Consider the following 15,184-nt stretch of genomic DNA (forward strand, 5'->3'; position numbering starts at 1 on the left):
TCCATGCACACACATGAAAACACACCAACATGTGACATATGGAGGACTGAAAGTGCCAAAATCAAAAATAGAGTAAAATTAAGAGCTGATAAACAAATCAATATGTACTCTATTCCCTATTTCTTACCTATGTAACAATTTACTTGTTTATTTACTTTCACATAATTTTCTAATTTATTTTTTTTAAAAGTACTGATTTATATTATTTAGGTATTATATGTCCTTAATTTGTTTCCCATATGTATTTCTTTTATTTTGGCATTTCTTTATACTTCATTATGCACATAAATAGGCTTTATTATTGTCAATTGAAGTGTGTAGTTGGCTCACGATAGAAAGGTTAGTCTCCAGTCCGGTATGGTGACTCTCCAATACAGTTATGTCAAAAAGGTTTTCACAGGACTCCAAAATACTGACATACTTGACTATTATATTATTTTATATATTTATTATTTTGCCTAAGCATTTATTTAAATGTTTATTAAACAACATTCACATTTGAACGATATTTGAATTAAGTATTTATTAATTTTCTGATCTTAAGTCATTCATTTCTTAATTTTGGCAGGTTTAATCCTCCATAACAAGCAGAAAACTGATGTGTGTAATGCTTTCAAGAACGCAGCCATACATCTTCACAGACAAAAAAGTGTTCACACCAAAACCTGGATCAAAATGTATTTGTAAACACACTGAACAGATTTATGCTGTTTGCAGGTTTCCCACATAGAACAGTGCAAAGTGAACAGAGGTCTGACACGAGGAGGAGGTGAGTACTTAATGTCCCTGCCACAGTTTGAATTGTCCTGATGTGGTAACCATCATTTTCATACTGTATTATACAAATGGAAATCTATTTGCAGATACATTTTGGCCATGGCCTTGTTCATACATATACAGTACACACACATAATCTGCATTGCCAACACTAACTCCTGCAGTGGTACTCACATCACTGAGTACCTCCAGGTCAGGGCCCTGGAACAGATGATGGTTTAGACAGTGCTTTGCATTGGATGGTTTCTTTTTATCCAGCGTTTTCTGTTCACCTTTGACCCTACTTCATTGCCTAACCCTTTCCTTTGAGTCCTTTAGTCACTTATCCTCATCATCACCCTCCTCTTTCCTATCCACACACATTTATACAATACTATACCTTGGCGAGCCTGCCCATCTGGTCCTCTGCCAGGCTGCTGCTGGTGCGTCCCGGTGTGGTTGTGGGCTCTCCTCCATCCCCTTCCACGCCTGGCCAAACCTTCAGGTCATGCATCCCTTGACGGAACATGCTAGAGCAGGACGGGAGGAGGGGATTTAAACTCACGCACACTACTATATATTCAGACCTTTAGATTTCAGTACGGCAGCTTTTGGAGACCACAGCAGACCAAAGGACAAGGCAAAATATCAAGGTTCACCTGCATTCACAACTACACAACGTAGATTCACTGTCACCTGCCATGTTATCACTTCTTCTTTTCAGACTGAGCTTTTGGTGGCCCAAAAGTGCAATATATGGGCCTAGCATGACACTAGATTTTGCTTCCATTGATGTTTCTCCTCTTTCTTTCCTTCTCCATACTTTTCTCTTCTATCATCCTGTTACAAGTTAATCTTCACTTCATCAGTCAAAGGACTTTTTTTCTCAGAACTGTGTCGGCTCTCTTAAACGTTTTCTGGTAAAGTGTAATCTGACCTTCTTGCGTAACCAGTGGTTTGCACCTCGTTCTAAACTCTATATTTAGATTCATGAAGGCGTCTCTTGATTGTAGACTTTGACAGTGGCTGACGACCGCCTGTGCTACCCCTCAGCCTGCTAGTAGACGTACCTAAAGTATGAATTTGAAAATTCTGACCTTGACCTGCACCTATGGTATCAAATTAAAAATCCTAATTGAAGTATCACATTCACAAGACTTTCAGAAAACTTGACCTTGAACTTGAGGTTGATGTCACTGACATTCAAAGTGATTTGAGATTTTTGGTAGATGCACGTCACCTATCGATTTCAAAATCCTACGTGGCCTCAAAATAAAAGCTGAAAGTCTGCACTTCAATCACATCTTACCCTGTTTGATTTAAAATTCACTGCAGGGGGAGTACATTGCTAAAATTACAAAAATATTATAAAAACATGTGGACCTCTCTGTGTGTTGTAATAATGGGGAAATGTCATTTTAAAAATTGCAGGGCAAACTTAGACTTTTCTCTCGCCAACATGCCTTGACACATCACCTGGAAATCACTGCCAAAAGTAACAGAGCAAGGACACACTCACCCATATTTGCCAAACAGGGTCACAGTGGTTCCACCGACAGGAACGGCTCTGCCGGGCCCATAAATGTCCCACACTGTGAGAGCAACCTGAGCACTTTGGGGAAGGTCGGGGTACTTGACTGGCAACCGCAGCCACTCGTTCCAGCTGCACGGGAAAACAGGAAAAACAGAGAAAATAAAATGCGCATGTAGAAATGAGTAACTGATGGCCATTTTACTACAGGACATGTGCATTATATCATATTATAATAACACCAAAAACCAGCATGGTTCTTACTTCCAGCGTGTGCTGAATGCTTTGTACGAGGTGCGAACAGGAAGGGCCAGAGGCTTTCCTTCAGCAAACACCTGACAGGTGACATAGAGGTCCGAACAGTTCTCCTGGTAGAGCCCAGAGAAGCGCAGCATCGGGTCTTCGAGTAGCGCTTTGTAGCTCTTCTGCTCTCGCTTTCCTTCTAAACTGCCTCTGAAAGAGGGGAGAAGAAAAGGTCAGAGTGTGGAGCTGCAGTCTGATCGTTTGCTGATGTTATCAAGAGTGCTCCAACTTGTCTAGCTTCTCTTCTCACAAGTAAGTCAATATTTCTTTTGTGTTTCCTACAAAACAGATTTTCAACACCTGCCAAGTCAAAATATCCCCCAACAATGCTGTAAACTTTTATTTAACTCACCTTTTTTGCTCTTTGTGTAAAGAAAACTCCAAGTATGGAGCACAAATACTGTATTTAGTCAAGATACCATGAAAGAAAAAAAAAAAAAGATATTTCCTGTTACTGAGAATTTCAATACTGCAGCACGAGCTCCCCCACCAGCAAAGAGGTTTCTGGCCTTCAATAAAAGGGAATATACCACGGCCATGATTTATAACACGCTCAAAGTACATTTCTGTTTAAACAAATGGCCAGAAATGACAGGAAGATACACAGACTCCTGTTAAATAAGGTAACACACACTCCTACTGTTCTATAAAACTCTACAATAACTCTTACCTGTCAGGTATAAAAGTCCACACACATATTTCTGCATTATAGCTTATTGCAGCTGTTTCTTAGACTCACAAGGTGAATATTATTTATGAATGTACTGCAATAATCTTGCATTATCTCAGTCTTACTAGTAGTACAGTCAACTGTACTATTTTTATTCATTATCCTGCTGCTGCTACACAATAAACCCCCTTGTATGGGATACACAATAAATGATCTATTCATCTTACAGGTGTAGTAACCCCATTTGGAGACAGAAAACCCCAGTGAAAATCTGACCAAAGTGTGGAGCTATTTAATAATAAGACAATCATAATGCAATAATGAAACTCATGAGCTGCACACAGGATTTAAATATAGGACACACTGAGCTCCCATAATAAGAGTTTAGCTCAGGGGGGCATACGCTACCTGAGTCATGATGGTAACATTAAGCAACCGACTGGCCTAACAGTGCTTCTGTCTCTCCTCCCACCACAAAAAGGACAATAAACACAATACAACACTGTAATTCATCAGAACGACGTAAAGCAGAACCAGTGTTTCTAATACATGTGGACTGAGTCTTTGATGAACAGAAGAAGGCTTGTCTCTTCGTTTTCTGTAGGTACAAGTGTAATGTAATTACGCTCTCATATAACCTAAAAGTACTGCAAATGCACAAAAATCTTAAATTTGCACATAAAGCACAGATAAGTAAGTGAAGAACAGCAAATCGTTTCAGTTTGCTGTGATGAACGCGTTCACATAACTCTGGGGCTTGTGATGGCAGTCTGCTGTCTCCTGTTTCACTGTTTGGTTTAAGTGTGAGCGACAAACAATGTGTTGGACAAACTTCAAAGTCAGAAAAACGTGTTAACGAGACACAGCGCGTGCACACACACAAAGGAAAGCGTCGCATGAGGTCACAAGATACAGGGGTTTACGCCGCTTTGACCCAAAGAGACTCACTCAGTGGAAAAACTCACATCTTAAGTTGAACATTGATGTCCATATCACAGCTGTAAACATAGTTGAATTTATCAGTGTCCATCTTCCGACGGGGAAACTCTGAATTCCAACCAGAGACCGGATGACTTCAACATGAAATCCCGGACGGTTATAGGAGACTTTGCGAGCGGTTGTGTTTGCGACCAGGCCTCGGATCAGCACCCCGCAGAGCTCAGCTAAAGGTCCCGCCACACGGCTGGAGACGCTGTAGGTCCGCACACGAGTTTAAAAAGATGTTAACTGCCTACATTCACGATAAAGACATAATTCTAACGGCTGTCTCGCCGGGCATGATTTGGTGTTTTTGTTAGCTACCTACACAACACAGCAGTAACCGAAACCTACAGTCAGGCGAGAGCAGTCGAATCGCGATATAGTGACTGAGACGACTGAACGGGGGATCGTCAAATCGTGGGGTTGATTAACCGAGTCTGATGCGGAAAAGAAGGAAGTGAAAAAAGAGGCGGAACGTTTATGTTAAAGGAGCAGTGCACACGAACTACATTAATACAACAACAAAAATACATTGGGGAAAATATTCACTCACTCATCCAATTCACTGAATACAGGTGTTCTAACCACTTCCATGGCCATAGGTGTATAAAATCAAGCTACTAGGCTTGCAGACTGCTTTTACAGACATTTGTGAAAGAATGGGTCGCTCAAAGGAATGCTGAATTCCAGCATGGTACCGTGACAGGATGCCACCTATACAACAAGAGCAATCAGGAAATTGCCTCACTACTAAATAATCCATAGTCAACTATTAGTGGTATTATAACAAAGTGAAAACCACTGGGAAAAACACACACTCCAAACACGAAGTGGTAGACCATGTAAAATCAGAGTGGGGTCAGCGGATGGTGAGGCACACAGTGCGCAAAGATCAACAGCTTTCTGCAGAATCAGTCTTACAGACCTCCAAACTTCATGTGGCCTTCAGATTAACTCAGGAACAGTCCATAGAGAGCTTCATGAATGGGTTTCCATGGCTGAGCAGCTGCATCAAAGCCTTACATCACCAAGCGCAATGCAAAGTGGTGTAAAGCACGCCACCACTGGACTCTAGAGCATTGAAAATGTGCTCTCTGGAGTAACTAATCATGCTTCGCCGGATGGCAATCTGAAAGACGAGTCTGGGTTTGGCCGTTGAAATTTTGTTCAATTTCACGCTCCCAACTTTGTGTGAACAGTTTGGGGATGTCCCCTTCGTGTTCCAGTATGACTGCACACCAGTGCACAAAGCAAGGTCCATAAAGACATGGATGAGCGAGTTTGGTGTGGATGAACTTGACTGGCCTGCATAGAGTCCATACCTCAACCCAACAGAACACCTTTGGGATGAATTAGAGCAGAGACTGTGAGCCAGGCCTTCTCGTCCAACATCGGTGTCTGACCTCACAAATGTGCTTCTGGAAGAATGATCAAAAAATTCCAATAAACACTCCTAAACCTTGTGGAAAGCCTTCCCAGAAGACTTGAAGGTGATATAGCTACAAAGATTTGACTGACACTATATTAAACCCAGTGGATTACAAAACGGATGCCAATGAAGTTCATATGCGTCTGAAGGTGGACACGCAAATGGTTTTGGCAACATATATACAGAAATGTTACATATTGCACAGAAAGAAAGGCAAAACAGCAGATATATAATTGCAATTTTTTTTTAAATAAAAGCAAAACTTTAAAGAAAAACAAAATACAGTTTTAAAAAATCAACAGTGAAGCTGCAAATCAATTTAAGCGTAACATACAAGATAAGCTGGTTTCAAAGCTTTTTTTTTTAACAAGTCTCGCTGAGGGTATCAAATGCACTCTAACTTAAGAGCACACCACCAAATATAAAAATGCTGCACACAAAACATATCATAAGCAGAAGTGGAAGTGTTCAGGAAACCACAGTAACTGAACCATGATGTGAACATTACAGAGCGGGTGACTGAGTGCTGAGGTGCATAGTGGGTAAAAGTCTTCAACATTGCTAACTCAATAACTGCAGAGCTCCAAAACCCCTTCCTCTTCTGTGCCTGAGCAGCTCCTGTGGGTGTAATGTGCAGGCGAACCAGCACCTTTGTGTTTACCTGATAGATTACAGTTTTCATCTGAAAGCTGCTGATGAAGGGCTACTACTTTATTCCCATCTATTTTGGCCATTTTTGTGTATATTTCCAATCTGATATTCACTCACATTTTAAGTATTTAGTGTAAATCTTAGTTTAAAAATTAGAAAAAAAGACACTGTTGCTGTTTTCTATTCAATCAATACAAACAATCCTCTTATGAAACACTGAAGATGCTCAAGACAAGGATTTCATGCTCTGTGAACTTTTCCTCCCTAATTAAAAAACACTTGTACCCAATTAAGTGCATATCCATGAAGGACGAGAGGTGTGTGACAGGAAAATCTTTTGTTTTCAGAGGTCCTCCCTTTTCATCAACACTGACGACAACATAGTTGTCAGATCAGGGCATGAACTCTTTGTCAGCATATGGGACCCCATAGGCTCTGAGGAGGTCTCCGCCACCCAGGCTGAACTATGGAAAAACATCTGTATCTAAATACTGACCTCAATCAGGCCTTTACGTAGCCTGACTGACACCTTAACGTGCCGTCAGTCTTCTGTGCTGCCCGACAGAGGCAACTGTGAGTCGGACTGAGTGAAAGAAGAAGCACCCTTGGCCGATCAGGGAGACCTATCAACACTCTTGAACTATAGAGAGAAGACACGTAAAGCGCCACGTTACAGGGCCCCGGGGGCTCCTGTGAGAGGCATGAGAGGATTTTTCCTATGATCTCGACCTCAGCCTGCAGATAGTAAACAAGTGGAAGAAGATGAGCTAATGTTTTGTTGGCGCGTGGATTGATACCACACTGCAACACAAGCTCAGATGACATATTTAACTTTTGACTTAACGCCATTTTCCTTGGATGAACAATCCATGAAAAACTGCAAAAGAACCGGGCAACAAAGAAATACACCTATCTGCATTACAGACATTATGAATATGAAGACATGTTTCCAGTGACCATACTGTGATAAGAGGAGCAGTTTAAAAAACAAACTTTATCTTTGGGGGTTCTTAATCAAGGAGACTGAGCTCTGTTCCCTATGTTGCACCACATCCTGCTAAGGAAGCAATCAGGAAAAAGTGAGAACTGCCAACATCTAGATTAACACACACTCTTTTAATAAACTCTGCAACACAGAATTTAGGTTTAAATGACAAATAATTAGAAATTATAAGCAGCTGTAATAAAGGTTTTTGCTATGATACAGTTAGGATGGCCAGTCTCCCACTGTCCCACCACTTTCCACAAACTGTTAATTAATTCTCTCAAAATATCAACTAAACCCAATAAAGAATCCCCCAAAGGAAACGTGTACGTATTTCTCACTTAGCTTTCAGTGTCAATCATTTATTGATACTGAAGTTGGAATTATACTTTGGGCTCATGAAACTCCTGGTCTCTCGGAGTCTTTTGATTTTTAAACACTCCCCAAACATACTTCCTTCATAGAGCTGGAAATATGTTATCATCCAAAATCCCATGTAAGTGTTTAGATCAAGTTAAAAGAAAGGTAAATCTACAAAAGCCCTTGTTCTACATCCACATATGTTGGACCTAAGTCTGCTAATTCATTCCTTCCCTTTTAATTTAATTACCTTTAGATTTCTTTCTGCAGTACTAAATTTCATTTATATGGTAGCAGTTCACAAAAACAGTCACCTGAAAGTGCTTTTTAGATTGGAAGGTAAACACCTCACCACATGAGAGAGAAAACCCCAGGAATCATCGAATTCCCGAGAAGCAAGCAGTTTGGTGAAAGTGGGAAGGAAAAACTGCCTTATAACAGGAAGAACCATTCAAAAGCAGAACAACCATGGAGAGAGAAGACCGCATTTAACGACACACAGTAGTGGCATATGGACACTATTCACATATGTAGCTGCCAGAGCTGAAGCACCTCTCAGATTCATGTATTTATATATATATAAATATTTTAAATTTATATTTCAGTGTTTGTGCATCCGGCACATTTTCAGGGGCTGTGCGGTGATCCTCACAAAAACCAAGAGGGAGGCTGAATGATGATGAATCATGTTTTACATTTCCATCGCCCTCTCTCTCCACCTCCTTCTCTCCTTGGACGTAACCTCTCTTTCTCTCTCTCTGCCCTCCATCTCCCCTCTCTGCTACCCTTCCCTCTCTTAGTCACCGCGTGGATGTGTCATTGTTTCTAACACTTCGGAGGTTCATGCCTGCTGAAGCGCATCGAGGAGATCTCCAGAGTGCCAAGAGCGTGCCAAGATACAACTTTTACCCTTCCCTCTACACAACACCTCCACCTCCTCATTCCCAACGGATGGCACCGCTGACACTCTCCGCAGCCAAGTCTGTGGGCCACATGACGGTGCAAGCCACACCTCCACGCCATGGTCATGAACCCTCAAAGCATATAAATGAGGGAAGAAAAGGAGAAGAGGAATCACAAGCTGACCAGACATGATAAAGATGGAGCTCTCCAGGATTCACTTGTTGCTTGGAGCCGTAGGGTTTCTTCTGTGGACCAGCGGTGGCTCTGCTGCACCCATGGAGTGCCACTTCAGCTCCAGAGGTGAGATCCCATTCTTTATAACCTATAACCTGATTTATAATCTAATCAGTTTATAAAAAAATTATTTTTTTGAGCTTTTTTTCCCTCCATGTGTTCGTCCAGCTCTGTGTGTGTACGAGGGGAGGCACTACTCACTGGGTGAAACCTGGATGGACGACGCTTGCATGCAATGCACCTGTCTGCACCCTGTTGGGGTCGGTTGCTGCGAGACGTGAGTACACAAACAGACGGTGTGGTTTGGTGTCCAGATGCCCAAGTTTCTAAACCACACAGTTAGAGACTGAGTGACTTTGTTTTCATGGTGAAACAGTAGTTTCACCAGATGTTTTGCTTAAGAATAAAGAAAGTGGCCACAAATGTTGTTAGTCTGCAGGAATCTTGTCTGTGTGGGTTTTTTTTACTGATATTATTCTAGCGTTATTAATGTAAGTCACAGTTGGCTGCGCCTTACTTTGCAGCTAGTTTTAAATATTTTAGGTAATGCTTTGTTTCTAATTACATTTTATCACAACTTTTATAAGCTTCTCTTTTTTTTCAATAAAAAAAATTACATGTTTTCATTTGGGCACATAAAAAATATTCAGATTTGACAAAGTGTTTCGATTTCTCTGTAGGTGCCCAAAAACAGCACATAAGATAAGATAAGATAAGATAAGATAAGATAAGATTTATTTGTTAGAAACTCTTTATTTTTGTATTTTATGAGTACTTAGATTGCTTTCTTTGTACTGAATGGGACCGCATATAATATCGTTGTGCTTTTGGCAAAATGACAATGAAAAAAGAGACTCTGATTCTGAAAAAGTTTACATTTTACATTTTAAAGTGTGAAGTGCAAGGAAAAGGTTTGACATGCTTTACCCTCCTCTTAATTACTGCCCAGAGTGCATCGGCCGGTGGATTTCCCCGCATGGTGTGAAGTGCAGGTGGAGCCAGTGACCTGCAAAGTGTCTCTCGTCCAGTCAGCTGACCCCCGCCTGACCTGCTCCCCGGGTGATGCGAACAAGGACCCGAGTCATGGTTCGCTTCACCTGCAGCAGCATCTCGAGGGCTAGAACGCAACTATCACCGAGCAACTCTGCCGCCACTCTGCCTGCCCATGGAGCCGATACTCACTACAGTTAGATATCCATAACCATTACTCATCTTCAGTATATGAATTATTCATATAGGGAATATGATGCTTAGCAATTTTTAAGCAAATGTGCAGCAATTTACACAAAATAATTTGAAGTCTTAACAGATGTAGAAAATGTAGGTGCCTGCCTGCTTTAGAAGCATTTCAATTTCTATTTACGCTTTAATCAGTTAGCAACTTCTCTAATCACAGCTCAGCTTATTAAACTCCTTTTAAGTTTACAGGATTTTAAAATGCTAAATAACATCCAACTTTTAAGTGTTTTTTTTGTAAAGGTCCTGATATTAATCCAACTACTATCTTTAATTAACCCACTAATGACCTTCTGTAAATATATATGTACTTTAATATAAATGTCTGTTCAGTTTGACCTGTTTGCTGCTGTAACTCATTTAACCTCCAAATAAAAGTGTTGTTTACATGAAGAAATGACAGAATATGAGAAATTAAAGTCACACTTTTAATTTTCTCTTACATCTTGGCTGAGCATTTTGCTCCAGATGAAAGAAAAAAAAGAGGTACACAAAAAACAACTATAGAAGAAATTGTAGTTTCCATAAAATGAGAAGGAACGAGTTTGCAAACAAATAAAAGAGTCAAAAATTAAATAAATACATGAATGCACTGTCTAAATAAACAGCAGTTTGCATACTTTTCATGGTTTCCACCAGCTCTGATTAAACACCGGAGTAGAGTCTTTGTTCTTGAAATGTGCATCTCTCTCTCTCTCTCACTCACACACACACACACACACACACACACACACAAGTTAAATGGTAATGCTGTTGGTCCCTGTAAACTGGGACACGTAGGAAGCCAAAGCCGGGTTGGTGGGCAGGACTTTGATCGGCAGATTCCAGCTGAAGGTGTCCACATCCACATGCTCTGCCCCAGCCCACACTGTGACCTCTGATTGGTTCTGCAGGACAGTGGGCGGTTCCATAGGCTCCCGGGCAGTGACGAATTCAAAGTGCAGGCGCCACCTCAGGGTCACTAGATAAACAAAAGAGCAGGAGTAAGTACTTTTCTTTTCATATACATTCTATGAAAAGTGCCTAGGTTTATGTGTAGATGTTACCTGTTGTCTCCTTTCTTACTTTTTTCCGGCACATTCCTACATTTCTTAGTGGGCAGCCACAAGGAAAAATAAGGAATGCTCATCCCCCACATGCTTGTAAAACTTTCCATATTAATAGGTGTGAATCATTTCTATTAACATTTAGTCACTGCCTTAAGGCACTGTAAACCCACACTGGTTTTTGTGTCTTTCTCTTCTGTGGTTAGCACATTGAGTTTACATGTAATTGATATTGTCATTATCCAGGTTCAGGTACATGCCATCAGCCCGATTATGACTCAGCCCAGCTTACACAGGGTGTTGTTTCAATTCAGAAACAAAACGGGCATCGTGCGTAACAGCTGATCGTTTTATCCTGCACTTGATCAAATAATGGATGAAAACTCACGCTTCATCTGGGAAGCCTGGCCGGCACCTTAATAAAAACGCTGGAGCCTCTGCTACAAATTATATGAGTGAGAAGTAAGTAAGAACATTGGGTGAAGTTTAGCCCCTTTATCTTATATATATTCAAAAATATTTAATTTTACAATCTTTGGCTGTCATACATAAATATGAATATTTCCAAAACTACATAGGAAAAAGAGGGAGAACATCTATTTTATATTAATTTAGGACAAATGATCACTTGAGATATGACTGAGCCGTGAGTCAGACATATTTCAGCCTGAGTGACTTACCGATGTCTCTGCTGAAACCTGGCGTGACATTCAGGGGTATGGGAAGAGAGAAGTGGCTGAAGGCCGTGTGGAGGCAAGACTCCAGGTGTCGCCCGTGTCCAGTCACACTGGCGGTTTGTCCTGGTCTACGCTGGTACTGCTGCTGGATCTCCTCCTCACTCTGAAGGCTCACTGAATACTGAAACACACATGAACACGCACAGCTTTAGAGAAAATTCAAAGGGTGACTGAATTGGAAAGTGTTTTGTATGAAAATTGTAGAGCAAACACACCTGCAGGCAGGGAATGTCTCCCTCTGAGAAGTTAAATGTGCCGATGATGTCCTCCCCGAGTCTGTAAACAGTCTTAAAGATGCAGAACTTTGCTACTTTCCCACGCATGTTGGTGATATTAAACATATCTGGAAAAAACAAAGACACACACATAAGATGCGAAGACACGCATGAAAGCACAAACTACAGTTTAAACTCCAGCAAAGAGCAGAAGGGCAGAGAATCCGACTCACGGGGGTAGCGCCTCGAGGTGGTGACCATTAACATGTCCAGTGCTCTCTCCAAAGGCCGAGAGTCCCTGCGGCTCACTTCCTCTTCCTCCAGGAAAGGGTTGGAGGGGCAAACCTCTTCATCCTGGGGAAATGGAAGCTCTGGCATGCCTATGTGGGTACATGAGAAAAACACCAACATCAGATAAAAGATTCTCATTTTTAAAGTCAATTTTATAGCAACGTATTAAGTACTTTCTATAAAGCAAAGAGCTCTGGTAACTGTGACATAATCAGACTCCTTTTGCTGTCCAGAAAAAAATAAAAATCTACGTGCCTGGTTAAGGGACCGCAGCAAAACTTTATATCCACAGTATTTTTTTGCTAATACTTATCTGGTTTTGCTGTTGTTTTAATATAATAATACAGGTGAAGTAGAGATCTTTCAACCCCTGTTTCTCTGTGGCTACAACTGTAAAATGAAATCCAGAGTTAGTCAAAAGTCCTCTCACCTTGCAGAACCAACACTCTAAAGGGAACACGAAGTAGCTTGATGGGCGAGTTCACCCTTTGACAGCCAATGGTCAGTTTGTAGACGTACTTCACCGCCTGACCACGGAAACTGGGAGGCCCATCAACGGGAACAACCTCACTGTATGAATCTGTGAAAGAATGACAATGTTTGCCAGACTGTCTGAGTCTCACACACAAAATGTCACAATGCTATATATGGGAAACCATCTAGAAACCGCATCATTATTGTGTTAAGTTTTTTTATTCTTCCTTTAACAGCAGTGTAGATATTTCACTTCACATTATTGTCAGCTTTTTTCCACCAATGTAAAGACACGTACAAGTTTTACTCTCTCCAGGGTCCAGGCGTAGGTCACAGAATAATATCTTAGGAGGAGTGTCCAGCACACACTGCCCTCGTTCTCCTGGAGAACAAAGCATGAGATGTTAAATGTATTACACACTAAGAAGGCTACGAAAAAAAGGCTACTAATATGTTGCTACTTTTCATTGTGTGTGATGACTTGTTGGCAGACACAGCAGCAAATGTATCCAAGTATTGGGGATTTTCTTTTTTAAATTCAACTTGTGAATTGGCTATAAGGCATGGCTGTAAGGCGTGGCTGTAAGGCAGTTGCATGTATGACCCATACATGTAACTGCCCTGCAAAATTTTATAGTGGTGTAGTTGAACTCTTCTGTCTGTAGTCCACTGACATATATTTTATATAAAGTAAGACATCTGTTTGTCATTGCATTTACACTAAATGTTTTTAAGTAGTTTAGAATATAAATATTATTTAGCTTGAACCTATGCTAAAAGGTAAGTTTATTGTATTTCTGCTAGTCTTAGATTTCATATTTTATTTCTTACCTCTGCTTGGGATGAGCACAGTCTCACTCTCAGCCTGGACATCCTGTTTGTTGCCCTGAGCCGGCAAGGCTACTCTGTTCTCACTTGCATGAAACTGACAGTGGATCTGGGCGCTCGCCCATGCCAGCATCTCACTGGGACAAAAATCAGAATCAGACAACAAGGGTTACACAAGGATACTAACAGTACAATTATTTCAGTGTCCTCTATGTTACAGTCTAGCAACAACACCAGGTCACAAGATACCATATAAATCCTAATAACTGTGTTAATAGGAGTGAAATAATCCAATCAACCCCTTCCTCTATTAGCTGCTCCCTTTTACAGGTTACCACAGTGGACCATCTGCCGCCACCTCACCCCATCTCCAGCATCCTCTGTCAAACCAACCCCCGGCATGTCCTCCTTCACTACATCCATGAATCTCATCTAAGGTCTTCCTCTTTTCCACCTGCCTGGGTGGATAGTTGATCCCAGGAATTTAAACTCCTTCACTCTTCCTGTCTCCTAAATGTTCACTTTTCCATCTGTCTCCCTCTCATTCACACACATGCATACTGACTTTCATTCCTCTTCCCTCGAGTACATACCACCACGTCAGTACTCAGGGACTCTTGCCTGACCAACACCACTGCAAACAAGAAGGGGCACAGACATGATCCCTGCTGTAATCCAACCCCCACCTTGAATCCATCTGTCACTCCTACTGTACACCTCACCACTGTTTTGCTGTCCTCATATATTTCACCACCATCAAAAACGTGTTATTATTAAGAATCCTTTTCTGTAAATCTTGCCAAAACAAAACCATCCCTAATTAAAATCCGGCATATTAATATCAGACAGTCAAAACAAAGAATAACACTTGGCTCATATTCCCGTATTCTTAATCTCATTGAACAAGGAGCAAACTCGTACAATCGTACCTGCTCGCGGAGGTGGAAAGATGAGACATCGGGTTGGTGAAAGTTACGAGACACTCCATGAGCTCCCCGGCCAGAAACACTGAGCCTCGGGCCATGGAGGCCACAACCTCGATCATCTGTAACGTTACAAACCGACAACGCTACGTTAGAAAATGAAAAACTTCAACGATAATATGGTGAGCACATTGCAGTCCTATCCGATGTACTTTTTTGTCGTTACAGTTTGACAAACATACAGCCAGTATTGATTTTACTTGTTGGCCCTCTTTGCTAATGACTGTAGTTTTAAGGACAAGTTTAACACATACCTTAACGTCAAGCGATACTGCGGCAAAGCAAATACGCAGTGTTATCCCCGAACAAATCTAAATACACTTCTTGAATAAAAGTATACCAAATTTTTCACTTCATGCCAATCCGAGCATAGCTTACTTAGCTAGCATTCCAGCTACAGTAAACAAAAAAATACGTAGACATTCTATTTCCGGTGCTGTTTTACCAATCACGAACAACGGGAAAAGGAAATAAGATTAAGAAAAAAATAAGAATAAATATATATATTTTCCTTTCAGACGATATTTTAAGCTTACCTTTAAAATAATACGTTATTTAAAATTTGGATGTA

The 15,184-nt window shown here is 41.0% G+C and overlaps 3 protein-coding genes across 5 annotated transcripts in view; 1 reads left to right on the forward strand and 2 right to left on the reverse strand.

The window, feature by feature from the left end:
* The window catches only part of pik3c3 (phosphatidylinositol 3-kinase, catalytic subunit type 3), a 13,758-nt gene extending 9,115 nt beyond the window's left edge, over positions 1 to 4,643 (reverse strand). Inside the window, exons 1-5 of one of the 2 annotated variants that reach the window (XM_019353485.2) lie at positions 4,226 to 4,643; positions 2,552 to 2,740; positions 2,276 to 2,419; positions 1,157 to 1,286; positions 952 to 978 (exon numbers count right to left, since the gene is read on the reverse strand). In XM_019353485.2, the coding sequence (XP_019209030.1) occupies positions 952 to 978; positions 1,157 to 1,286; positions 2,276 to 2,419; positions 2,552 to 2,740; positions 4,226 to 4,290 (555 nt within the window). In that variant the 5' untranslated portion in view covers positions 4,291 to 4,643. The remainder of the gene's footprint in view (positions 1 to 951; positions 979 to 1,156; positions 1,287 to 2,275; positions 2,420 to 2,551; positions 2,741 to 4,225) is intronic. The other variant, XM_003447538.5, reaches the window with a different exon arrangement.
* msmp1 (microseminoprotein, prostate associated 1) lies at positions 2,805 to 10,677 on the forward strand. 2 transcript variants are annotated; one of them, XM_025904158.1, is made up of 4 exons: positions 2,805 to 2,842; positions 8,467 to 8,869; positions 8,972 to 9,080; positions 9,753 to 10,677. In XM_025904158.1, the coding sequence occupies exons 2-4, from the start codon at positions 8,758 to 8,760 to the stop codon at positions 9,922 to 9,924; spliced, it is 393 nt and encodes a 130-aa protein (XP_025759943.1). In that variant the 5' UTR covers positions 2,805 to 2,842; positions 8,467 to 8,757; the 3' UTR covers positions 9,925 to 10,677. The 2 variants fall into 2 exon arrangements, with proteins under 2 accessions (XP_025759943.1, XP_005453174.1); XM_005453117.4 differs by lacking the exon at positions 2,805 to 2,842 and having other exon boundaries at positions 8,443 to 8,869.
* On the reverse strand, positions 10,454 to 15,046 carry rgp1 (GP1 homolog, RAB6A GEF complex partner 1). The gene is made up of 9 exons (XM_003447539.5): positions 14,868 to 15,046; positions 14,560 to 14,675; positions 13,634 to 13,767; positions 13,101 to 13,184; positions 12,759 to 12,908; positions 12,271 to 12,417; positions 12,038 to 12,165; positions 11,766 to 11,943; positions 10,454 to 11,000 (listed from the first exon to the last, which is right to left on the reverse strand). The coding sequence occupies exons 2-9, from the start codon at positions 14,673 to 14,675 to the stop codon at positions 10,777 to 10,779; spliced, it is 1,161 nt and encodes a 386-aa protein (XP_003447587.1). The 5' UTR covers positions 14,868 to 15,046; the 3' UTR covers positions 10,454 to 10,776.
* Positions 15,047 to 15,184: the final 138 nt, after the last annotated feature.

This window comes from Oreochromis niloticus, linkage group LG3, assembly GCF_001858045.2.
Source record: "Oreochromis niloticus isolate F11D_XX linkage group LG3, O_niloticus_UMD_NMBU, whole genome shotgun sequence".
Taxonomy (NCBI): domain Eukaryota; kingdom Metazoa; phylum Chordata; class Actinopteri; order Cichliformes; family Cichlidae; genus Oreochromis; species Oreochromis niloticus.

Excerpts from the sequence above, each read along its gene's own strand:
- msmp1 (XM_025904158.1), top strand. The coding sequence starts at position 8,758 with ATGATAAAGATGGAGCTCTCCAGGATTCACTTGTTGCTTGGAGCCGTA. Across the intron at positions 8,870-8,971 it reads GTGCCACTTCAGCTCCAGAG|CTCTGTGTGTGTACGAGGGG; the intron begins GTGAGATCCCAT and ends GTGTTCGTCCAG. Across the intron at positions 9,081-9,752 it reads GGGGTCGGTTGCTGCGAGAC|AGTGCATCGGCCGGTGGATT; the intron begins GTGAGTACACAA and ends ATTACTGCCCAG.
- rgp1 (XM_003447539.5), bottom strand. The coding sequence starts at position 14,675 with ATGATCGAGGTTGTGGCCTCCATGGCCCGAGGCTCAGTGTTTCTGGCC. Across the intron at positions 13,768-14,559 it reads CTTTCCACCTCCGCGAGCAG|TGAGATGCTGGCATGGGCGA; the intron begins GTACGATTGTAC and ends TTTTTGTCCCAG. Across the intron at positions 11,001-11,765 it reads AGGTTTCAGCAGAGACATCG|TGACCCTGAGGTGGCGCCTG; the intron begins GTAAGTCACTCA and ends TTGTTTATCTAG.